The sequence below is a fragment of the Nomascus leucogenys genome, chromosome 5, assembly GCF_006542625.1.
Source record: "Nomascus leucogenys isolate Asia chromosome 5, Asia_NLE_v1, whole genome shotgun sequence".
Lineage (NCBI taxonomy): Eukaryota > Metazoa > Chordata > Mammalia > Primates > Hylobatidae > Nomascus > Nomascus leucogenys.
This window is the reverse complement of record NC_044385.1, coordinates 19,924,300-19,948,589: the sequence shown is the minus strand read 5'-3', so window position 1 is coordinate 19,948,589 and position 24,290 is coordinate 19,924,300. Positions and strand designations below refer to the sequence as shown.

The window sequence follows — 24,290 nt, the reverse complement described above, 5'->3', positions numbered from 1 at the left end:
GTTTGATCTATTCAGTTTTCGTTGGTTGGGTTCACGGGGACCCTGGCTAAGGAACATACTCCAAACCCTTGGTATTATCCTCCTGACAGTCACAATAGTAGTCTCCCTGGTGCGTTGTATCCTTTCAAGTGTTTTAAATGTTTGCATGTGACCATCCATTGAACACCAAATGGTCCCTCTTCAGCTGGAATGACAAAAACTCAAAGAAATGCATGATCATGGCCAGGCGTGGTGGCTCACGCCTGTAATCCCAGCACTTTGGGAGGCCGAGGTGGGCGGATCATGAAGTCAGAAGTTTGAGACCAGCCTGGCCAACATGGTGGAACTCCGTCTCTACTAAAAATACAAAAATTAGCTGGGCATGGTGGTGGGCACCTGTAATCCCAGCCACCCGGGAGGCTGAGGCAGGAGAATTGTTTGAACCCAGGAGGCGGAGGTCGCAGTGAGCTGAGATTGTGCTATTGCACTGGGTGACAGGACGAGACTCCGTCTCAAAAAAAAAAAAAAAAAAAGAAAGAAAAGAAAAGCATGATCATGTGATCATGAAGACACTGTAACCTATCAATGATGTGTTGAGACCAGAAACCCAGAAACCCAAACTGACAGTAACTGAGAGAGGCACTTTTAAGTTTTGGTCAAACTAGGTGAGAGCCTGATCAAAATGGGTAAAAATTGCTTTTAAAAAATCACGGGAGGCCATTGTTTTGGACTGAGCTCTTGCACTAGGTCCCAATAGACCAGACCAAACCAAAATTAAATCACTTATGTTCAATACCACATAAGAAAATAAATCCCAAAACAGATTAGTTTTTCCTCAGTTGGCATAATAAAGAAGTCCCTTCTGCTCTCTAACCCTTACAAAAGAGTAACCTGAAGTAAGCTAAGGTTACCAATCTGTTATTTTTCTATCTTGTTTCCTCGTTCTCCTCACCTTACAAAACCCATGGTTCTGCTATCGCCCAGGCAGGTGCTTTTTTTTTTTGAGATGGTCGCGCTCTGTCACCCAGGCTGGAGCGCAGTGGCGCATCTCAGCTCACTGCAAGCTCCGCCTCCCGGGTCCACGCCATTCTCCTGCCTCAGCCTCCTTAGTAGCTAGGACTACAGGTGCCCGCCACCACGCCCGGCTAATTCAGGCAGGGGCTTTTATTCTATTTTGTAGAATGAAGTTTGCCTCAATTCATGAATCACGAATAAAAGCCAACGAGACCTATGAATACACATGACATAATTTTGCCTCTGACAGTGAACTTCCCCTTTTTTACCTAAAAAGCTTCTCCTTGCCCACCTCCCCCAATGCAGCACCTATGGTCTGACATAGCACATGTATTCCAGGTTGCAATCCCTTGTCCAACAAACTGTTTTATTATTAGTATTTTAAAAAAATAGAGACGAGGCTTTGCCATGTTGCCCAGGCTGGTCTCCAACTCCAGGGCAAGCCATCCATCCGCCTTGGCCTCCAAAAGTGCTGGGACTGCAGGCATGAGCCATGAGCCTAGCCTCAACACATTTTTTAAAAGTTGTATTTTTTAAAGTTTTACTTTTTTTCTTGCCCTCCTGCAGTTCACATTCAATACTTTTTATTTTTGTTTGAGACGGAGTCTCATTCTGTTGTCTAGGCTGGAGTGCCGTGGCTCGATCTCGGCTCACTGCAACCTCCACCTCCCAGGTTCAAGTGATTCTCCTGCCTCAGCCTCCCCAGTAGCTGGAATTACAGGGGCGCACCACCACACCCAGCTGACCTTGTATTTTTAGTAGAGACAGAGTTTCACCATGTTGGCCAGGCTGGTCCCGAACTCCTGGCCTCAGGTGATCTGCCTGCCTTGGACTCCCAAAGTGCTGGCATTACAGGTGTGAGCCACTGCACCCGACCTTCAATAAATCTTTTTTAAAAATTTAAAATAATTTTTAGAAATAGAGTCCCATAGCCAGGTGCGGTGGCTCACGCCTGTAATTCCAGCACTTTGGGAGGCCAAGGTTGGTGGATCACCTGAGGTTAGGAGTTCAAGACCAGCCTGGCCAACATGGTGAAACCCCATCTCTACTAAAAATACAAAAATTAGCTGGGCGTGGTGGCGAGCGCCTGCAATCCCAGCTACGCGGGAGGCTGAGGCAGGAGAATCGCTTGAACCTAAGAGGCGCCGATTGCAGTGAGCGGAGATGGCGCCATTGAACTCCTGCCTGGGTGACAAGAGCGAAACTCCGTCTCAAAAAATAAAAAAAGAAAGAAATAGGGTCTCGCTCTGTCACACGGACTGGAGTGCAGTGACACGAACACCGCTCACTGCAGCCTCGACTTCCCAGGCTCAAGCGACCGTCCCACGACAGCCTCCTGAGTAGCAAGGACTACAGGCACAAAAAAGTTTTTAAATTTTTTGGTACAGAAGGGGTTTCCCTATGATCCCCAGGCTGGTCTCCAATTCCTGGCCTCAAGCGATCCTCCCGCCTCGGCCTCCCAAAGAGCTGGGATCACAGACGTGAGCCACGCGCCCGGCCACATTCCCCAATTAATGGTCTTTGGAGAGTGGCCAGTTTGGAACTGGCTGGCGGAGTCGTTCGTTAGTTAGGTCCCTGCAGTGTAGATGGAGGACGGAAACGGCGCTGTGACATAAGCGGGAGGAGGCGGGCTGAGGCAGCGCTGTGACGTAGCAGATGAAAGCCGGGCCCGCGCTGCACTGAGGTACTTCTCTGAGGGACACGGCGGGACAGGTACGCCGTGGGCTGGGCCGGCGGGTCGTGATGTTAGTTCGCGCTGTGTGGAGGCGGGCCGGCGCGGCGCTGTGACGCAGCGGGAGGAGGCGGGCTGGGAGGGCGGTGTGCTGAACGCCCCTGCGGTGGCGACACGCCGGCGCAGGTGGAGGCGGGGCCAGCGCGGCACTGAGGTAAGTACTTCCCTAAGAGACGGGGAGGACAAGTACGCCGTGGGCGGGGCCGGCGCCTCATGACGTCAGTCTCGCGCGCGGGCGGAGGTGGGCCCGTGCGGCGCTGTCACGTAGGTTCAGTGGGCGGAAGAGGTGGCCCCGGATGCTGCGGCGCCCGCTGGCCGGGCTGGCTGCGGCCGCCCTGGGCCGGGCCCCACCGAACGGTGAGTACGACGAGCGCAGTCGCGAGGGTGACTCGGGTCGAGGCGGCAGCGGCCCCTGCGCTTTGCGGTCGCCCAGTCCACGCCGCCTCCGGATCTCCTCCTAGCCGGGACGCCCTGAGCCGCGTTCAACTGTGGGTCCTGAGAACTGGGGAGCTCTGGAGGGCGGACGGGCTGGCAACGCAGCGGAGCCCGGGTCCCGGAGGGCGGGGCGCTCCTCAGGAGCTGGGCAGGCCGGCAGTTATCGCAGTGTCGAGCTGCTCCTCGGGCGTGTAGGAGCGCTCGGTGTCTTCCCGACAACTGGGCGCGCCGCCAAAGAGAGCAGCTGGGAGTCCCTACCGCTGGCCCGGCGCGGTGTGCGCTCCGGTTCCCACTTCACCCTGCAAGCCCGGGGGTCCTGGGCGGATGGAGCCGGCTATTCCGGGGCTCCCAGGATTCCACCTACTCCGCGGCACGGCGCAGAGAGGGGGACTTGGGGAAACAGCAGGCCTTCCCGACGCATGGGTGTGGCATTTGGGATTCGGATTCTCCCAAGGCCGGAGTCCGCGTTGGGGTTCTTGAAGCTGTCCTGCTGCCATTCTTGAGCGTCGCCTTAGAAGTATGCCCCCGTAAGGACTGGTGTGGGAAGCAGGTGCCTCAGAGTTGATTTTGACCCTGCGTGTGGTGGGCCTCGGTTTCGCCTCTTCGTGAAAGAGGTCGGTCCTGAGGCCCCGGGCTGGGTCCTGCTCTGCTGTCCTTGGGCTCATGGCCCCTTCCTGTCTCAGGCTTGCTCTGCTCTTTACCTGGGGTTGCTGTCAAGGACCCTGTGCAAGACTCGGCCATTTTTTCTTTCTCCCTGATGGACAGACCCAAACATAGCCGCGCAGCATCGTGAAGGGCTGGGGCCTTCACGCGCCTGTGGCTCTGGAAGGGCCCGGTTTCCTCAGGAGGTAAAGGAATGTGCCTGTCCCCCGGGGGAAAGAAAGTGAAAACGAAAGCGCCCTGGCTGCTCCTGGTGTGGTCCCATTTAAAACGAGGTTGCTGAAGGCCGGGACGCGTGCTACCCGGATGTGTGCCCAGAAACCCTTCAGCCAAGAGCAGCCACCTGGACCACCAGCCTCCCCTTCATCCAGCTGGCCCAGCCCAGAGCCCAGGCCCACGTCTGGCGGTTTGTGTCTTACGAGAGGCCAGGCGGGGGCTGACTTCTGTCGGTTCTCAGAAGGTCAAGCCCTCTATTAGCATCTCCTGGAACAGTGGGCCGGGGGCAAGGTGGTGACTCTGTTCAGTCCTTAGGATGGCTGGAAGCCAGAAGGAGGAGGTTATGCCGCCAGAGCAGGAAGTGCCTTTCCAGGAAAGCGGCTGCTGGGGCAGCATGGGAGCCCAGTCCAGGGAGCGTTCTGGCAGAGACCATTCCGGAACATGGATCTGCGCCGGCGGCTCCCAGGAGACCTTCCATCTCGGAGCTCCTGTGGAGACCACGTGCCTGGCAGGTCCTTACAGTTGTGGGTTGTGTGGCTTCTTGCCAGGCAGCTGATTGGAGTTTGCGACTGTGGGTTGGTGAGAGTGGAGAACACAGAATGTTTGCTGGAATGTTTCCCTCTGCCCACAGGAAGACACCTTTGGCGCGTGTGTTCTGGTCAGGGCAAAGGCTCCGTGTTTTCCACCCCAAGAATGCAGGAGCCATGAGGCCTGGGCCACAGTTTTCTCCCTTGGGTGTGCTCCATGGAAGGTGGCTTTGGTGACCGCTCTGCCGCTGGTCTCTCCCCAAGCAGGCAGGCAGGCAGCCTGTGCCTCTGCCCTGTCTCCAGCGGTTGTGTGGCTGTGCTTCTGCAAGGCCCGCATCCACTCACTGTCTGCCCTCTCCACTCTCTGGCTGGCCAGGGCCCTCAGTAGTCTGCTCATTGTGCCATCACACTTGGGCAGAGCCGAACTCAGGGGTCCCAAGAAGAGCGGAGTGTTGGCCAGCCCAGAGTTCTTGGCGATTGGTGTGTCACGTGTGTCTCGTGCCCTGTGCTGGGTGAGAGTGGGCACAGCTGCGCAGACAACGCCCTTGGCGAGGCTGGAGCCTGGACCCTTGCCTGGTAGCAGCTGGGCGAACTGGTGTCTTCTGCCTGTGGGCCCAGCCTCACCTCAGTAGCTTAGTGCTCCCTCAGGAGGGAGGAGGGGAGGCTTGGAAGCCTGGGCTTGGTGGGGTAAGGGTGGTGCAGGGGCAACACCTGTGGAGGAAGCAGGTGGGGTTGGGGCCCACCAGCGTCTGCTGTCTGCTTTGTGCTGGGTTGCATCTGTTGGTGTCTGATCGTTGTCAGGGCCCTGTGGTGAAGAGACACACCTGCCGCTTGCTGCTTGCGAGGAAAGGGGGAGACGCCCAACCCAGGAGCCAGAGGTGGGACTCCAGCACCCCCCATTCCCAGGAGTTGGAAGTGAGGCACAAGCTCCCCAATTCCTGGGCGTCAGGGATGGGGTGTGGGGCCGAGGAGGGGATGGAGACCAGGGTCTTGTGGTGGTTTGGTGGGCTCCTCAGAAGGCATGGCTCGCCCCCTTCTGAGGACGAAAAAACTCCCAGAGGTTTTGGCGATTGATGTGCCACGTGTGCCTTGTGCCCTATGCTGGGCGAGTGTAGGCACAGCTGTGCAGACGATGCCCTTGGCGAGGCTGGAGCCCGGACCCCTGCCTGGCAGCAGCTGGGCAAACTGGTGTCTTCTGCCTGTGGGCCCAGCTTCACCTCACTAGCTTAGCGCTCCCTCAGGAGGGAGGACGGGAGGCCTGGTCAGTGGAGGTCACTACTGTGTTTCCTTCCGTGTGGGTTTGTAGTCACGTAGCATCTAGGTTCAGACCTGAAGAGCTTGGAGCCAGGGGCTGGGGGGAACAGGGCAGGACTGGCCTTGGGGCAGCCCTGTCGGGCCCACCAGTGCCATGCTGGTTGTGTGTTGGCAGGGCAGAGTGACCTTAAGAAGGGCCAGCTCAGCGGAGCAACAGGACAGAAACTCACATGGGGTCCAGCCCACAGGACCATCAGAGTAGCTCTCCCATATCGGGTCCTTCGAAGCGCATGATCTAGCTTTACTTTTTCTCCTTCGTATTGGAAAACTCACCGTAATATCATCAAGTCTTAATTTCTGTGATTTCAATGCTTCAAGTGGGTGTGTAGCAATTGCTGGATGTGTCCTGAGAACTGTACCCCTTCCACCCTGGCGAGAAGCAAGGGCTCCAGAAATTCATGCAAGTGGCATGGCTCATTGATTGTGGGAGACTCTGGGGGACTCCTAGCTAGTGCATTATGGGAACCAGGCTGTGGAGGTTGCAGGGCTCGCTGGCTGGGAGAAGCTGAATGGATGAAGAACCCTGGCCACTGCGGTGCGTGCTGATGGTTGGCTGGCACATAGAGGAGGCGGCAGGGCTGGGTGAGCAGCAGGAGCCAGGTTAGTGGGGAGGCCCGAGCTAAGCGCAGGGGCAAGTTCTGTGGGTGGGAGAGCCAGGAGGGCATGGGGGGCATGCTGAGATGAAAACGATGTGTGCTTGTGACAAAAAGCCCAGAAGAGGGGGTAAGGAGGGAGGAGTCTATCCCTTATGGAGAGCACGTGGACTTCTGGGTGGGTGTCCTGCAGTTCCCTTCCTCCTGAGTCTTTTTAACTGGGGGTCCGGTGTGTTTGTGATCAATGACATGTATGGGTGTGCATGTGTGCCTTTGTGGGTACACGTGTGGTGTGTGTGCATTTGCTTGGTGTGCGTGCATTTGTGTGCGTGCATGTGTGTGTGTTTGTGGTAGGTTTGTGCACACATCCTGCATACCTTTGTGCCTGGGAATGGCATGTGTGTGGTGGGTGTCCCTGTGCATGATGGAGTTGCAGCTGTGGTGCATTTGTGAGATTACCTCGGTGGCCTAAATTGGGGATTAGGAGGGCATACTTAGGTCCTTCCCACCGTCTGCTCATCTGCCCACAGGCGGCTGTGCCCTAAACAGGAGGAGGCCATCCACGCCTCGCCTGAGTTGTGTCCGAGGTGTGCGCGTGGCCAGGGGTCCGTCCACTTCCCTCTAGCCCAGCCGCTGAACACAGCTGCAGTGCACGGCCCCACTCCTCAGCTCTGCTTCCCATCCCAGCTCGAAGACGCTGCCCTGGCCCTGTGTGTGCAGCTCACGTGGACTGGGAGGGCAGGGCAGGTGCAGCTCTTGGGGCAAGAGCTGGAGCTGTCTTTTCCTTCCTGCACAGCCGCAGAGCAGGTGGACGGGGCTGCTTCCCTGCAAGGGCTGAGGGCCAGGCCCCCTGGGGATTTATTCCTGGCTTAGAAGGGCGGGGCCAGAAGCAGGCGTGGTGGGGATTAGGGACTCAACACCCCCAGCTCTCAGTCCAGCAGACAGACCCACCCCAGGCTGGCTACAGAGGCTGCACCCCAGCAAACAGGTAGGCCCTGTTCCTGGGGAGGATTCCCACCAGGCAAAGGCCAGCTCCCGGGCTGTCACCTGCCACAAGTGTCCAAGCTAGGATCCTGTTTGCCTTTCCCTTGAGGGCTGGGAGGGAGGCCTCCAACCCCCTCAGGCATTACCAGCATCACAGATAGGAGTCTCAAGTCCGATGAGAAGTTCCTGGAATGGGCGTAGATTCAGCAGATCTTGACAAGACCATATCTGCAGGGCAAGGTACCAGAGGACAGGCGGGGACAGGGACACTTCCATTCCAGACCTAGCAGCCCAGCACTCAGCACCATGCATGGGAGCGAACGGCTGGGCTCCTGGGTGGGGTGGGGGGTCTCAGGGCAGGCTCCCAGAGGGCTTGGAGGTGACTCCACCAGGTGGGGACAGCAGCTCCCAGGTAGGGTGTGATCAGAGTAGACAGCATTGCCTGCCAGGGACCCCTGGGGAGGCTGACAGGATCAGTGGGTTTCAGTGGTGGTGGATTTCACTGGGGGGGCTCCCCTGCTGAGAACCCAGTAAAGCGGCCTTCCATTCGTCTCCCGTGTGCCCAGAGCCTGGTCTGAGGGCCGCCCTGTGCATGCCGGGCCTTCCAATGTGACAGAGCTCAGGGGGAAGAACACCCAGGCTCTCAGGAGACTCTCAGGCCAATGTCTCCATTCCTGGGTCAGCCCTTTCCTGCCATGAATTCACGAAGGCAGAGGCAGCTCAGCAGATGGGGACCAGAGGCCGCACTGCTATCCACAGCCTCTCCTCTTACCCCCAGGCATGTCGGGCCCCAGGCCTGTGGTGCTGAGCGGGCCTTCGGGAGCTGGGAAGAGCACCCTGCTGAAGAGGCTGCTCCAGGAGCACAGCGGCATCTTTGGCTTCAGCGTGTCCCGTGAGTCCAGGGCTCTTGTGGAGGGGCGCATAGACCTCAAGGCTGCTGAGTAGTCCCAGCACTCTGAGCAGGCCAGGAGCCCGAACCCAACAGGCACACCCAGCCTGCAGACTGTCCGAACTCTTGCACACTCCCCGCCACACAGAACCTGAGATTATTGCACTCCTGCTGTCCTGCGTGCCTGTGTCTCCCTTCCCTGGGTCTGTTGAGTACTGATAACTGGGCCACAGTGTCTCTTTCTGGGAGAACCCTCGCCTTGTAGGCTCCTGTGCCTTCCCAGCCGCGTGCTTCACTGGCTGCCTGCATCCTGGGGCTCAAGTGCTGTCGGGACTGCAAGGGAAACGCTGGGTGGGGCAGTGGGCTCCGAGCAGCCCCTGATAGGTGACAGGTCTCTCTGCTAGATACCACGAGGAACCCGAGGCCTGGCGAGGAGAACGGCAAAGGTGAGTGGGGTGGGGCCCTATGGCTGGAGCACCCCCAGTGTGGGTGGGGCTGCTGGGCTCTGCAGCTGTGTTGGCTGTGCTGCCCGTCTCCTGCCCCCATTGATCCCTCATCTGTGAGATGGGTCCTTGCCTCCAAGGGCCGGTGAGCTCAACCAGGGTGTCAGCGCCACAGCGTGGTGTCACCTTCCTTGGGTACAGTGTGAGAGGCCGGCCAAGGCCTGGGGCTATCTTCCTCCCACCCTGGAGGCGGCCACAGTGCTGCTGTCCCCAGCCCTGTCCTGGACTCGGCACTTATCAGCACTTTTAAGCTGTCTTCTGGGGTCCTGGTAAAAAGGGCTACTCTGCCTGCCTGATTCAAGACAAGGGACCCCCTTCCCAACAGCACCCCTGCCCCTTGCTGTGCAACCCAGTGGTCTCCAGTCACCCCACCACATCGTCCCCTCTGTAACCTGACGGTCTCCAGTTCCCCCACCACCTTCCCCCAGAACCTGTTGGTCTCCAGTCCCCACCCCATCACCACCAACTCCCAACTCCCCACTGGAACCCAGCAGTCTCGTATCTCCATCAGTGAGGACAGTGTGAGAAATGGTGTCTGGCTCAGGCACTTGGCAGCACTTGAGGGGTCCTCAGACGTCTCCTGCTCGGCAAGGATCTGACTGAAGCAGTCGTGGGCGTGGGAAGGGCCTGCAGGCATGCCTGGGTTGGGGGCGGCTGGCCCTGGACGCCCTGGTGCAGGTCCATTCTGCCCTCTGGACGGCCTCTCCTCTTCCCCAGATTACTACTTTGTAACCAGGGAGGTGATGCAGCGTGACATAGCAGCCGGCGACTTCATCGAGCATGCTGAGTTCTCGGGGAACCTGTATGGCACGAGGTGGGCCACGCGTGGGTGCGGGTGGGCTCCCAGGGTTGCTGTTGGCAACAGGGATCCAGGTAGTGCCTGCTGCCTGCCCGCCATCCACACCACCCACCCTATGGTTATGAATGTGGCCAGGTTGTGGCCCAGGGCCAGGCTCCCAGGTCTGTGGCCCGTAGTGGCTCTTTTCATGAGGCTGCTGGGCCCGGTCCTGCCACTGTGCATTGTCCTGGCAGGGTGAAGGGTGCACAGGACACCTCGTGCTCACTACAGGCACCTTGGGGAGTGGGTGGCCTCTGTTCCCTGTACGCGGGGCAGGGCGTGGGGGTAGCAGGTTTGAGGTGCTGTGGGGTGCTGGGTCCAGGCCAGGCCTAGGCTCAGCTGTGGGAGGAGAATGCTGGGCCCGGGAGGGCCTGGGTGTCCCTGAAGCTCCTGCAGGCCTTAGAGAGCCCTGGCACCCCTGCTGACCTGGCACCTCTCCCCAGCAAGGCGGCGGTGCAGGCTGTGCAGGCCATGAACCGCATCTGCATGCTGGACGTGGACCTGCAGGGTGTGCGGAACATCAAGGCCACCGATCTGCGGCCCATCTACATCTCTGTGCAGCCACCTTCACTGCACGTGCTGGTGTGTGCTGGGCAGGGTTGGGGGCTGGGGGCCAGGGCATGCCAGGATCTGACTGCCACCCCCTTTTTAGGAGCAGCGGCTGCGGCAGCGCAACACTGAAACGGAGGAGAGCCTGGCGAAGCGGCTGGCTGCTGCCCAGGCCGACATGGAGAGCAGTGAGTGTGCCTTGGGACCACCAGGGCATGCCAGGAGGGGAGTCGGGGTTCTGAGGCCTGTGGCACCAGGGACCCTGTGGGTCCCCAGACCTCCTGACACCTGGAGTCCCTGTGAGGGTCCTCAGACCTCTCAACTACCTCCCAACACCTAGAGTCCCCGTGAGGGTCCTCAGAACCCACCCCCAGTCACCAAGGGTCTCATTAAGGGTCCACAGATTTCCCTCTGTTACCCAGAGTCTCCGTGAGGGCCCCCAGACCCCCCATTGCCCAGGGTCCCATGAGATGTTCCCAACCTTCTAGCCCCGGGGGTGTCATGTGCATCCTCTTACAGCTGTTGCCTCCCCTCTGGGTCTGACTGCAGCCCACAAGAAGAGGGCATTTAATGTTCTGCTGTCTGTGTAGAGGATAGTACAGCCCCTAACCAGAGTCCTGATGGGTGCTGGTGTCCAGACCCGAGGTCTGGGGCTCCAGAGAGAGCAGGAGTGGTGCCTGAGGACCGAGGCCCAGGGGCGGCCCTTCCCTACCCTGCACAGGCCCGGCTGGGCTGGAAAGCTGTCCCACAGCCGCAGCAAGGACAGCCGCAGGCCAGTGGGCTGCTCTGGGGGTCGTGTGGGACCTGTGGTGGGGCTGCATGGGCTCACTGTGCCCTGACCTCAGGCCCCACCCACAGGCAAGGAGCCCGGCCTGTTTGATGTGGTCATCATTAACGACAGCCTGGATCAGGCCTACGCAGAGCTGAAGGAGGCGCTCTCTGAGGTGGGCCCATCCTTGTGCCTACCTGGGCAAGGCCCAAGGGGAGGCCTGGGGGCCAGGCCTTTGTTGTCCATGAGGCCACTGAGGTCAGATGGGACAGTCCTACCCAAGCACTGGCATGAGACACCGAGGTCCACTGTGGAGGGAGAGCAGGAAGCCCAGCCCTTCCTGGATACCAGCCCTCCCAACTCCCTTTCTTCCTCACTGGCAGGAAATCAAGAAAGCTCAAAGGACCGGCGCCTGAGGCTTGCTCTCTGTTCTCGGCACCCTGGGCCCATACAGGACCAGGGCAGCAGCACTGAGCCACCCCCTTGGCAGGCGATACGGCACCTCTGCGCCCTTGGCCAGCACGTGGAGTGGAGGGGATGCTGCCCCTGTAGTTGGATCATCCTGGGGTGACCCCCGACCCAGCCCCGCCGGGCTGTCCCCTGTCCCTATCTCTCACTCTGGACCCGGGGCTGACATCCTAATAAAATAACTTGGATTAGAAAGTCCATAAATGAGTGGAACGTGGCCCCAAGGTTTGTGGGGCCCCATCCCGATCGGGCCCTGAGCTCCGGCAGCCCACCCTAACCACCAGCCCCAAGGAGGGCCACAAGGTGGTCTCTGCCTAGGCATCTGCTGCCTGCCGGCTCATGGCTGCTGCCCCAGGGCAGCACGATGCTTGACTGGCAGGCAGGGAAGGTGGCAGGGCTGGTCCCAACCCAGCTGGCAGGCCAGCAAGTGGGGAGCAGGGAGCGGCTGCACGGGGCAGCCTGAGGCTGCAGGGGTGGGCCCTGAGGGCTTCCTCTTGGTGCCCGACCCTGTGGGTCTGGCATGGGCCAGAGGTTCCAGGAGAGGCCCTGAGCTCTGGCAGCTGGAGGTTCTAGACCTCGAGGTCTAGGGGGTTCCCTGAGGGAGATGCCCCTATCCTAGCAGACCCAGGGGCTGTGTGTTGTGTGTGGGGAGCCTCCTCTGCTCAGGCTGTCTCCCTCCTCCAGTGCTCCCCCAGCCTGCCTGTCTAAGGCAGCACAGGGCCGTGCTGCCAGCCACCCCTAGGGTCAGCCCTAGCCCTGTTCTGAGCCTAGGTGAGGTGCCTCTGGGGTGGGGTGCAGACAGATGGGTGGGAGAGAGGGAGGCAGGCAGGGCGCCCAGCCGGAAATGGGGGCGGGGAGCAGAGTCCCCGCCCAGAGCCCAGACTCCGCTGTCGGAGGATACAGGCCAGAGCCACAGGATACAGGCTGGGCAGGGGAGGGGAGGGCCCAGGCAGCCCCCGGTTGCTTGCTCCAGGGCAGGTGAACCCAGCTTCAGAGGCTGGGGCTGGCCTCTGACCTGCCTGGGCTTGGAAAGCCCTGCCCGCTGCCCTGCCCCCCAGGACAATCAGGGATTCAGACCCTGGGGCCGAGGGGGGAACAATGGGGCCCTTGAGGGCCCCTCCTCCAGCCCCCATTGTGCTTGGTGGCGAGAGGTGGCCCTGGCTCGGCCACACACCCTCTGGGAGGACCAGCATCCAAGCAGGTGGAAGGGCTCTGAGGGAGACTGGAATTTTCTGGCCTGGAGAAGGTAGGGTGCTGGGGTCCATATATGTACCTCATGGGGCTGGGGGCTGTTGCCCCAGGAGACAGCCTCATGCTGTGCCCCTGGCCTTGAGACCCCGAAGGAGGGAGGGCTTCCTGAGGACCAGCCCTAGGAGGGTGCACTCCTCGTGCCTGCCACCCCCTCCTGGGCTCCGCTGCTCCACGCAGATGGTGGGGTGGCCCCCCAACTCCATGTCTGTGTCCTTCAGGCCCAGCTGCCTTCACCGCAGGGGGGGGCACCAACTGGCGGGGTCTGCTCTGGGACAGCTGGCAAGCGGGAGGGGGGTGTCTTCAGTACCTCCCCTAGCAGCTGGGGCCCCTCAGGCAGCGGTAGGGCTGGCCTGTGAAACATCAGCCAGCTGCAGTGTGTCCAGGCCCAGTCCCCCACCCTCAGCGGCCACCTGGAGGTTAGGGGGCCAGCCTGCCCTTTGCACAGACAGACCTGGGGCCCTGCTCAGTCCCGTCCATAGAAGGCCACAAGCCACTAAGCTTGCACTGGGGCCCAGCCTAGGCCTGAAGCCCAGTAGACCCTGTGGTCAAGGATCCAACCCCAGTGCCTGTCAGTGCCGTGATTAACTGGGTGGAGGCCCCCCCCGGCGTGCTGGGGCAGGCACTCAATGCAAGGAAGGGGCGGCGTGGCTGAGGAGGGGGAGGCCCGTACCCCTCTGGGAGGGCGGAGCACCCCAGGGCTGCTGCGCAGGGAGGCCACAGCCCAGGCGCGGGGGCCCCCATCCCAGAGCTGGATGGCAGTGAGCCCAGGATTCCTGGCTGCTGGGCGTTCAGGAGGGAAGAGACGGGTTCGTGGACCCTGCGGGTGGAGAGCAGGGACAGCCTTAGGAGGCTGGGGTAAGCATCACCCCCTCACTCCCAGTACGGATACCCCCCAGGGCTCGGTTTCTGGAGGGTGTGTGGCTTAGCTACAGGCCTGCAACAGCCCTGGAGGCTGGCCTGGGGGAGCTGCCCAGGCTGCAGCGATGACACACTCCTAGCCTGACCCAGGCCTAACTCGCCCCCTTGGTCCACCTCCAGGGGAGGAACAGCCCCTCACTTTTGGGCCTGACAGCTCTGTTCCTGCTTGGGACCCCGAGGGAGGGGACTCGAGAACAGGCTGCAGGAGGGGCCCACACATTCACTGCGCCAACAACCCCAGGGAGGAGAGGACTCCACGGGGGAGGAGGCACCAGCCTAGATGCTGCCTCGCCACCTGCACGTGTGCACAGCCCTGGCAGGGGCTGGGGATCCCACAGACTCATACCCCCACAGCACGTTCCTCAGCGTCCCCTCCCCTGACATTCCTGAGCACCACACCCACACTTTCGGGCTCCTGGGGATCTGGTCAGTTCAGGAGCTGTGGCAGGCCATGTAAGGGGAGCCATGATGTGGGCAGGCACTTGGGGTCTTGCTGGGGGCACCTTGGCTTTCCTGGGCCTGGTGGGGACTCCTGAGGGAGGCACGTGGTGAGGTTGAGTCTGAATAGGGAGTGTTCATGGCTATGTGTGAGAGTGAGTGTGTGAGCCCAGCTCCATGTTGAGCTCGGGCAGCAGTGTGCATGTGGCAGTGTGCACTGCTTGTGTGTGGGGGTGGGTGGAGGAAGGAGTGTGTCCTGTGTGTACATGTGAAGGATGCATGAGGATGGCTGGTGCCCACACCCAGTAGGGCCTACTGCTGCACAGGCAGGACAGTGAGGCCGGCCACAGAGCTGCTGGGGCAGAGTGGGCATGGAGAGAGGGTTCCAGGCCTGGGGCTTGGGTCCTAGGTGGCCGAGCTCTGCACCTCCCTCTGGAACCAAGGCATCCAGAGGAGCATGGCTGAGGGTGCACTCGGGGGTGACCGTCCCAGGGTCTGGGCTGTCCAGGACAGGTAGCTGGAGGCTCAGGCAGGGACATGGAGGACAGGTAGTGGAGCTGCCACCACAGAGCTGAGCTCTGGGCATCAGGGTAGGGGGCTACGGCCTGTCAGCAGGTGAGGAGAAATTTAGGCCTGAGGGTGGGTGAGTGCTGCAGCCCCCTCTGAGTGAGGACTGTCCCCACACAGGGCCCTGCAGTGGAGTGCAGGGGAAGGAGGGGACTGTGCCTGCAGGAGCCCCAGGGAAGTGGGACTGGGAATCTGCTTTGGATTGTGAGCGGACAAGCGACAGCACAGTGCCTGCCATGCGCTGGGGTCCCATCGTTTTCAGGGAGGGGAGGAGCCTGCCCCAGGGTCCCGCCTGGTGAACTGTGTGCGTGGGTGCCTGTCTGGTGGCTGCCCTAAACTGCAGAAAACACCCACCCTTCGTGACCTGCCCTGGGAGGGCCTGGAGATGGAAGGAAATACCTGGGCCCCTGACCTTCTGCTACACCCAGCACGGTGGGGTTCATTCTGCAGTGCCCCAGGACCCTTGTTCAGACCCAGGATGAGCAGGAGCTTGATGGGGGAGGGAGCCTGGCTCTGACTGGCGTCCTGAGATGCCAGGGGACACTAGGACACTGGTCAGAGCTGGCCCAGCCAGGTTTGCAGACAGGTGGCCTTGGCTTGGGCCCGCTTGCCCTGAAACCCTTCCCAGAGGTGGCCCCCACTGTGAGCCCCCATGGTGAGTCCCTTGGCTCTTGCCGTGCACCCCTTTGAAGCCCTTACTGTGAGCCCCCGATGCCACCGGGGTGAGACTGCCCCCACTGTGAGGCCCCGTTTCACACCCTGGCCTAGTAGCGAGCCCCCATGAGACCCTAATCCCGAGTATGAGAACCCTGTGAGCCCCCGGCCCCCGACCAATGCCCTCATCCTCCTCTACTTCCCACAGCCTTCCCTGAGGCTGACCCTGTCTCACCAGTCCCAGACCTGGGCCAGGCAGTGTCCTGGCTGGTGGCCTCCTGTGGTCACCCCCCTACCTCGCCCTGACACATGTTACCAACCCCAGCAGCTGCCTTCTCCCAGACTCTGAAGCCCAAGGGCGCCTCCAGCTCTTTGGCCAAGCTGAAGCCCCTCCCCACCAATCCTCATCTTGGGCACCCTGGAGGTGTAGGTTTGGGGTGAGATCTCTTAGACTTGTGTACACAGAGTCTGCAAATCCTGGGCCTGGCTCCCTGGGGGCCAGCACCCCTCCCCTCTCCTCCCGAGGGCCTCCACCAAGCCCCTGCTGACAACCGCATCCTGCAGCACTAGACAGTGCCCACCTCAGCTTGTCTCGCCTCTCTATCAGTGGTCCTTTCTTTATTTTAAGTAGGGGTTTATTTTACAGCACTTTAACAGAAAAGGGCCAAGGTGTGGATGGCTCATGCCTGTAATCCCAGCTCTTTGGGAGGCTGAGGCAGGATTGCTTGAGGCCAGGAGATCAAGGAGACAACGGTGAGCTATGATTGTGCGGCTGCACTCCAGCCTGGGCGACAGAGTGAGACCCCAACAACAACAACAAAAAGTAGATAGGGTCTGGCTCTGTCACCCAGGATCGAGTGCAGTGGTGTGATCTTGGCTCACTGTAATCTTCCCCTCCGGGGTTCAAGCGATTCTCCCACCTCAGCTTCCTGAGTAGCTAGAACTACAAGCGCACCACCATGCCTGGCAAATTTTTGTATTAAGACCCCATTTCTTTTTCCTTTCTTTTTTTTGAGACAGTGTCTCACTCTGTTGCCCCAGCTAGAGTACAGTGGCGCGATCTCGGCTCACTGCAACCTCCGCCTCCCGGGTTAAGTGTTTCTCCTGCCTCAGCCTCCTGAGTAGCTGGGACTACAGGCACTCGCCGCCACCATGCCCAGCTAATTTTTGTATTTATAGTAGAGATGGGGTTTCACCATATTGGCCAGGCTGGTCTCGAACTCCTGACCTCGTGATCCACCCACCTCAGCCTCCCAAAGTGCTGGGATTACAGGTGTGAGCCACTGTGCCCGGCTTAAGACCCCATTTCTTAAAAAAAAAAAAAAAAAAAAAAAAATTGCCAGCATGGTGGCATGTGCCTGTAGTTCCAGCTACTCAGGAGGCCGAGGTGGGAGAATTGCTTGAGCTCAGTAAGATTTACAGAAATGTTGGGAGGACAGTGCAGAGTTCTTACAGACCCCACACCCAGTTTCCCCATTGCTGACGTCTTACATTAGCGTGACATGCTCCTCATAATGAATGGACCAGTATGAATGAGCTGGGATTAACTGAGGTCCTTGCTGTATGCAGATGTCCTTGCCTCTCCCCTACAGCTCCTTTTCTGCCCCGCCATGGATCCCACATGGCGTCAGTCACCGTGTCTCCCTGGGCTCCTCTTGGTTGCGGCAGCCTCCTGGGTCTCCTTGTATGGGGTGTCCTCACTGGATGAACACTGGCCAGATGTTCTGTAGGATGCCCCTTGGGTGGGATCCCTTTCACCCTCATGTTTCCTTATGAGTCTTCAGGGGGATGGGTTTTGGGAGGAATACCATGGAGTTGACGTGACCTTCCCATGAGATGCTGTGAAGCGTCCACACCATCCATGACGCTTGTGATGACACCTTGGCCGCCTGGCCAGGGTTGGTGTAGGATGCGTGCTGCAGAGGCGCTCTCCCCCTCTCCCTCCCATACCCTCTGAAGCCAGGTTACCAGGTGCAGCCCACAGGTAGGGCTGGGGGTCACGCTCCCCTCCAGTACAGTGTCCACATGGCTGCTTTGGATTGACTCTGCACAGGGGAGCTGTCTCCTGTCCCCCATTTGGTTATACATTCAGTCATGTACCTTGGCTTCTAATCAATGTCAGTCTGTAATCTGTAACACAAGACTACTTGATTTCTTTCACTGTTCAGAGGGATCCAGTCTCAGGCACTGGGCACTCTACGTGCAGGTGCTGCGTGCACAGACTTCCTCTCTGACACTACAGTTTGCTCCGGGCTCCTCTGTATATTCCCAGCCCCAGCCCTAGGGTCTGCCAGTTCCCCACTAGGGATTCCTGATTCCTGTGATTGGGAGTGGAGGTAGGAACCAAGGCCTGGGCCCCAGGAAGATTCTTGCTCCTAGGGTGTTTTTGCACTGAGGCCTTTGCAGGTGCCAGAGCAAAGGTGTGTGTCTGAACCCAGGTGCATCCACATACCTGTATTTTCTATGAAACCGCCCACGTCTCTGTGAGACACCCTGCGGTCTCCAGCTGTGATCGTCATCACATGGAATAGTCACCAGCAGCGTGGAAGGCGGTGACACAGCGACAGCCTCAGGGAAGGGCTGAACCTGTGTGTGTGCGCCTGTGCATGTGTGTGTGGCGGGGCCAGGTAGCAAACTGGAGTGGGCTCCAGCCAGTGTGGGAGCCGTGGGCAGAGCACACGAGAGGATATCTGGAGCACATGAGGGGATATCTGGAGCCAGGTGTGGAGTGGGGGCAGGGGACCTGGCACTGAGGCATGTGAGGCCGCGGCATTTGCTCTGGTTAGGAGTCACAGGCGGGGCAGGAGGCCTGCTGGGTGGGCGTCCTAATGCTCCCCAGGCTCACAGGCAAGGAGTGAAGTGCTTGAGGCCCTGCAGGCAGGACCGGTGGGGCCAGGCTCAGGATTGGCTGGGATGGGGAAGCTGCTCTGCAGGGCAGAGTGGCATTTGAGTGTGGCCCTCTGGCACTGGCTGTGCTTGATGGGCATCTGAGTGCCCATGTTGGGGGTGGCAGCAGGCCCAAGAGAGAATTACAGGCTGGAGGTGTGGATCTGGGAGTCCCCATAGCCCTGGCCTGAGACCAGGACCCGGGTTCTTCCAGGCCATTCCCAGGACCACTATGTGGGTGCAAGTGACACAGGCCCCCAGAGCTAAGCGCCAGCCCTCAGACGCCAGGGCATATCAGCCCAGGGCCGAGCCACGGTGGTCTCCAGAACTGAGCCGATGGTGCCATTTCCTCAGCTGAATCAAGGAAGCCACTCGGCATTCAGCCACAATGGGACTGCTCACACCATGGGCACTGGCAGGCGCCATTACTGCAGGCTGCCCCCAGAGAGCCACTTGTTCAATATTGCCCCCACACAGCTGGGCAGGCTGGCCTTGGCACCGAAGGCCTCCTGCCCTATCTCTCCCTTGAGCCTGCTCTGTCTCAGGTTCCTGTCGGGCTGGAATCAGTGGGCCTCAGCCTGCTGTGATGGGTCAGGCAGGGAGGGAGGTGGGCCCTGCCTACCAGAGCCAGGGGGATAGGGGAGGTGGCCCCAGGGCTGGAGTATGCCAGCCTGTGCATATGTATGTGCCTGATCACAAGTGTGTGTGAGTGCACGGGTCTGTTTGCATGTGTGTGCATATATGTGTATGTGGTTGTGCATACGTATGTGCATGTGTGCATACGCTCAAGTGTGTATGTGCCACTGTTTTAATGCATGTGCGTCTGCATGTGAGTGCAAAGAAGCATGTCTGTGGATGTACACTAGTAATAGTTTGCACATATACATCTGTTTGCATTAACCCTGTTTGCATGTGTATCAGCGTGCATGTGTACATGTGTATGCATGTGTGTGCATGTGCATCTGCATATGCATTGTGCGTGTTCATGCATGTGCACGTGTGCATGTGTACACGTGAGTCTGTGGGTATGTATCTGAGTGTGTGTGCACATGTGAATGTGCGTGGCTCTAAGGGGTACTGCACAGATGCGAGGAAGCAGGGCCACTTCCCCAGGAACCCTGACTGCCCCCTCTTCCTGCCCGGGGTGGGGAGGCCTTAGCTGCATAAAGAGGCCGGGAGCCTCACCAGCGACTGCTGCTGGTCCCACACCTGCCACTGCTGCCTCCCAGGCCAGGTACCGGGACGGGGGCAGAGGCGGAGGGAGCTAAGGGGTCTCCTGCCTCAGCGACCCAGAAGCAGGTACTGGCCCCGGGGCAACCGCCAGGAGAGGGTGGGCAGGGGAGCTGCAGGAGCTCTCCTTCTTTGGAGCACAGGCCCTGCTGCACAGCCCTTTCCTGGGCACTTGCCCACCTTGGGCTTGGCTGGTCTGCGGCATAGCTGTCTCTGAGGGTCGCAGGTGCTGAGTGTGGCCTCGCATCACTGGGTCTATAACCTCGCTGGACACCGTCCCTCCTGGACGGACGCCTGGCTTCATCCTGACCCCAGCTGGGGACGGTCTGGGTTGAGACCATGGAGGACCAGGAACCCAGACTGGGCGGGCGGAGCCCTAGGACCCTGGGCACCTGAGAAGGGCAGCGGGACCAGCCGGGGGCTGGAGGGAGGATGGAGGATTTTGTGGAGGTGGAGGGACCCCGACGCCCCTGTCCAGCGTGTGGAGGGAGGCAGAGCAGGGCCTCTGGGGGCCGAGGGGCTATGGGGATTGTGGACTGGTGGCACTTTGGGGTCTGGGAGCTGACGGTGGTGCAGGCACAGGGGGCTGTGAAGGACTGAGGGCTGATGGGGCTGCAGGGTGGGAGCCAATGGGGCCACAGGGGCTTGGGGGCTAGGGAGCTGGAGGGGCCAGGAGGGATTGAGTGGCTAGGCAGGCTGGGGAAACCCTCCGGATGCTGAAACTCTGTGGGACCCTCCCCAACAACCTGGATGCGGCTGGGGCTGGGTTGGTGGCCATGAGTGCAGCGGACACTGAGACCACCAGTCCCCACTCACTTGAGTGGTGCTTGCCTCAGTGTCCCCATCTGCCTCATGAAGGCAACTCATCCAGCTGGGGCCCTACATCTGCACGAGCAGGGGCCGGATCAGGTGGGGGCTTCCACTTCCGTTTAAGGCGGTGAGCTCCACGTCATTGTGTAAGCAGAGAGGGGCCAGCCGCGAGGCAAGCCTGGAGTCCCGGCTCTGAGCTCTGGGCGCTGCGGGCTCCTAAGTGCAGGCCCCTGGCTGACCCCTACCCCGCCCCACAGGACCCGCCCGCCCGCCCCTATGACCAACATGAGCTGGAGCTTCCTGACGCGGCTGCTGGAGGAGATCCACAACCACTCCACCTTCGTGGGCAAGGTGTGGCTCACGGTGCTGGTGGTCTTCCGCATCGTGCTGACGGCCGTGGGCGGCGAGGCCATCTACTCGGACGAGCAGGCCAAGTTCACTTGCAACACGCGGCAGCCAGGCTGCGACAACGTCTGCTACGACGCCTTCGCGCCCCTGTCGCACGTGCGCTTCTGGGTCTTCCAGATCGTGGTCATCTCCACGCCCTCGGTCATGTACCTGGGCTACGCCGTGCACCGCCTGGCCCGTGCGTCTGAGCAGGAGCGGCGCCGCGCCCTCCGCCGCCGCCCGGGGCCCCGCCGCGCGCCCCGAGCGCACCCGCCGCCCCCGCACGCCGGCTGGCCTGAACCCGCCGACCTGGGCGAGGAGGAGCCCATGCTGGGCCTGGGCGAGGAGGAGGAGGAGGAGGAGACGGGGGCAGCCGAGGGCGCCGGCGAGGAAGCGGAAGAGGCCGGCGCGGAGGAGGCGTGCACTAAGGGGGTCGGCGCTGACGGCAAGGCGGCGGGGACCCCGGGCCCGACCGGGCAACACGATGGGCGGAGGCGCATCCAGCGGGAGGGCCTGATGCGCGTGTACGTGGCCCAGCTCGTGGCCAGGGCAGCTTTCGAGGTGGCCTTCCTGGTGGGCCAGTACCTGCTGTACGGCTTCGAGGTGCGGCCGTTCTTTCCCTGCAGCCGCCAGCCCTGCCCGCACGTGGTGGACTGCTTCGTGTCGCGCCCTACTGAGAAGACGGTCTTCTTGCTGGTTATGTACGTGGTCAGCTGCCTGTGCCTGCTGCTCAACCTCTGTGAGATGGCCCACCTGGGCTTGGGCAGCGCCCAGGACGCGGTGCGCGGCCGCCGCGGCCCCCCGGCCTCCGCCCCCGCCCCCGCCCCCGCGCCGCGGCCCCCGCCCTGCGCCTTCCCTGCCGCGGCCGCTGGCTTGGCCTGCCCGCCCGACTACAGCCTGGTGGTGCGGGCGGCCGAGCGGGCTCGGGCTCACGACCAGAACCTGGCAAACCTGGCCCTGCAGGCGCTGCGCGACGGGGCAGCGGCTGGGGACCGCGACCGGGACACTTCGCCGTGCGTCGGCCTCCCTGCGGCCTCCCGGGGGCCCCCCAGGGCAGGCGCCCCCGCGTCCCGGACGGGCAGTGCTACCTCTGCGGGCACCGTCGGGGAGCAGGGCCGGCCCAGCACCCACGAGCGGCCAGGAGCCAAGCCCAGGGCTGGCTCCGAGAAGGGCAGTGCCAGCAGCAGGGACGGGAAGACCACCGTGTGGATCTGAGGGCGCTGGCTTGCGAGCTGGGCCAGGGAGGAGGAGGGTTGGGGGGCTCCGGTGGAAACCTGCGACCCCTTCTCCTCAGCCTTCTCCTTAGCCGGTGGCCTCAGGCAGACTCCGCCCAGAGGGGCAGCCAGGCTGCTCAGGGAAGGGGCTGAAAGCGGCAGAGGAGTGCCCTGGCTTGGTCACCACTGGGGCCAAGGTGGGGTGGAGAGAGGGCCTAGGAGCCAGAAAGGGCCCTCTGCTGTGGTCTGAACCCCAGGGGGAGTGGGGCATTGACTCCACCCCTGTCCTGAGCTGGAATAGGTCCTCTGGGATGCCAGCTCTTCCCTTTGTGCTTCCCTGCAGCAACCCATGGAGGCCCCAGGGTGCCTGGTATGGGCATCAGTTGGTGGGGGTGCGGGGGTGCGTGTCCCCATTCCCTGCAACAGCAAATGGGGCTCCTTCAGCCCTCCCCCTCCCAGCCCCAAACTGAGACAGACTGGGAGCTGGGAGCCTGGGGTGGACAGGACCACACCCTCTTTGAGCTTCTGCGATGCCCGCCTTCCATTCCTCTGGGAGACTTGAAGTTCTGCAAAGATGTTGACATGCCTTGCAGCTTGGACCCAATGGGTGGTGGTCAGGGCCTGGGGGCTTGGCTATGCTCTGGGTTCCTGCCTGTGGCCTCTCTGCCCTCCTCCCTAATTCAGACCCAGCCTCAAGAAGAAAGGGAGTAAAATAAAACTAACTTGTTTATAACCTTGTGTGTGCAGGTGTAGGCATGTGCATGCATGTGCATGTGTGGCTATGTGTGTGACTACATGCACATGTATGTGCATTGTGTGCATGTCTGGGTGTATGCTTATATGTGTATGCATGGGTGTGTGTGCATGGCTACCACATGGGGAGACATGGCTTAGCTCCAGGCTGGCTGGGAGAGGAGACCCCTCCCCAGGGACTGGCAGGGGAGTATGGTCACAGGCGAGCCCCTGTAGCTTGTCAGACAACACTTGGGGCCTGCTTGGTGCCAGGCAGCGTGCCGGGGGCAGGGGTGGGTGGGGCTGGGTGGAGTGCACTGATGGTGAGAAAGAAAGAAAACACACTCAGAGCCTCAGGTTGGGCCGCAGCTCAGTGGATGGAGGGCGGCTGTCTCAGGCCCCGTCATGACCAGGACATTGGCCAGAGCCTGCAGGGGTGGCTTTGGCGAGGGACAGGAGGGCTCATTAGCCCCTGGAGCACACTCCGGGTGACTGGCTACCCCCCAGCCTCCCTTAGGCCTGGTGCAGCCTGGCCAGCTGGCCCTCCTGGGCTGCACACCCCTCTCTCCGTAGTGTCCCCCAGCCAAGACTCAAGCCCGGGCTGAGCCCTGAGTCTCACCTAAGCCCAACTCCGGGCAGATGCCAACTGCAAGCTGAGTCCCTCTCCTTTCTGCAGCTTGCCTGGCTGATCTCTGGCCCCATGTGAGCCCTGACTTATGGAGCCACGGACAGAAATGCCGAAAGTGCAGCCTCAGGGAGGAAAAGCAAACACCAACGCCAACAGGTGCCCACTCCAGTAGGGACACACCAGGAGCCTCTCCAAGACAGGAAGGGTTTGGGGCTGTGCTGCTGGCGGTGCCGTCATGGGGGAGGCCAGGTCCCTGTGGTGGCTCACCCTTCCTCCACCTTTGGTTCTGTTCAGGCCTTCACCTGATTGGATGAGGCCAGCCACATTGCGGAGGCCAATCTGCTTTCCTCAGTCCATCTATTCAAGTCTTAGTGTCATCTGGAAATGCACTCACAGACACTCCTAGAATAATATGTGACCCCGTATCTGGGCACCCTGTGGCCCAGTCAAATGGACACATAAAATGAACCATCACAGGCCAGGCACTGTCTCACATCTGTAATCCCGGCACTTTGGGAGGCTGAGATGGGAGCATCATTTGAGCCCAGGAGTTCAAGATCAGCCTGAGCAATACAGACCCCATGTCTACAAAAAATTTAAAGTAGGTGGGCATGGTGGCATGCACCTGTGGTCTCAGCTACTCAGGAGGCTGGGGTGGGAGGATCACTTGAGCTAGGGAAGTTGAGGTTGCAGTGAACTGTGATTGCACCACTGCACTCCAGCCTGGGCAACAGAGCAAGACCCTGTCTCAAAATAAAATTAGCCATCACAGGCAGACTGGAGGCAGAACTGCTTCTTCTTTGCGAAACTTTAGTCTCTGACTATATATCTAGATATAGATATAAAAATAGCATATAGTCGGCCAGGCGTGGTGGCTCACGCCTGTAATCCCAGCACTTTGGGAGGCCGAGGCGGGCGGATCATGAGGTCAGGAGATCGAGACCATCCTGGCTAACACGGTGAAACCCTGTCTCTACTAAAAATACAAAAAATTAGCCGGGCGAGGTGGTGGGCGCCTGTAGTCCCAGCTACGCGGGAGGCTGAGGCAGGAGAATGGCGTGAACCCCGGGGGGCGGAGCCTGCAGTGAGCCGAGATTGCGCCACT

At 60.6% G+C, this 24,290-nt stretch overlaps 2 protein-coding genes across 13 annotated transcripts; both read left to right on the top strand.

The window, feature by feature from the left end:
- The first annotated feature begins 2,933 nt into the window (after nucleotides 1-2,933).
- GUK1 (guanylate kinase 1) lies at nucleotides 2,934-11,674 on the top strand. 12 transcript variants are annotated; one of them, XM_030812740.1, is made up of 10 exons: nucleotides 2,941-3,082; nucleotides 4,345-4,548; nucleotides 8,233-8,346; nucleotides 8,748-8,789; nucleotides 9,564-9,660; nucleotides 10,128-10,266; nucleotides 10,337-10,421; nucleotides 10,824-11,005; nucleotides 11,092-11,177; nucleotides 11,386-11,674. In XM_030812740.1, the coding sequence occupies exons 1-9, from the start codon at nucleotides 3,022-3,024 to the stop codon at nucleotides 11,158-11,160; spliced, it is 993 nt and encodes a 330-aa protein (XP_030668600.1). In that variant the 5' UTR covers nucleotides 2,941-3,021; the 3' UTR covers nucleotides 11,161-11,177; nucleotides 11,386-11,674. The 12 variants fall into 12 exon arrangements, with proteins under 12 accessions (XP_030668601.1, XP_030668600.1, XP_030668605.1 ...); XM_030812749.1 differs by lacking the exon at nucleotides 4,345-4,548 and adding an exon at nucleotides 7,267-7,458 and having other exon boundaries at nucleotides 3,001-3,082; XM_030812743.1 differs by having other exon boundaries at nucleotides 3,022-3,082; nucleotides 4,352-4,548.
- A 754-nt stretch (nucleotides 11,675-12,428) lies between these two features.
- Nucleotides 12,429-22,558, top strand: GJC2 (gap junction protein gamma 2). The gene is made up of 2 exons (XM_030812739.1): nucleotides 12,429-12,716; nucleotides 20,482-22,558. The coding sequence occupies exon 2, from the start codon at nucleotides 20,501-20,503 to the stop codon at nucleotides 21,824-21,826; it is 1,326 nt and encodes a 441-aa protein (XP_030668599.1). The 5' UTR covers nucleotides 12,429-12,716; nucleotides 20,482-20,500; the 3' UTR covers nucleotides 21,827-22,558.
- The last annotated feature ends 1,732 nt before the right edge of the window (nucleotides 22,559-24,290 follow it).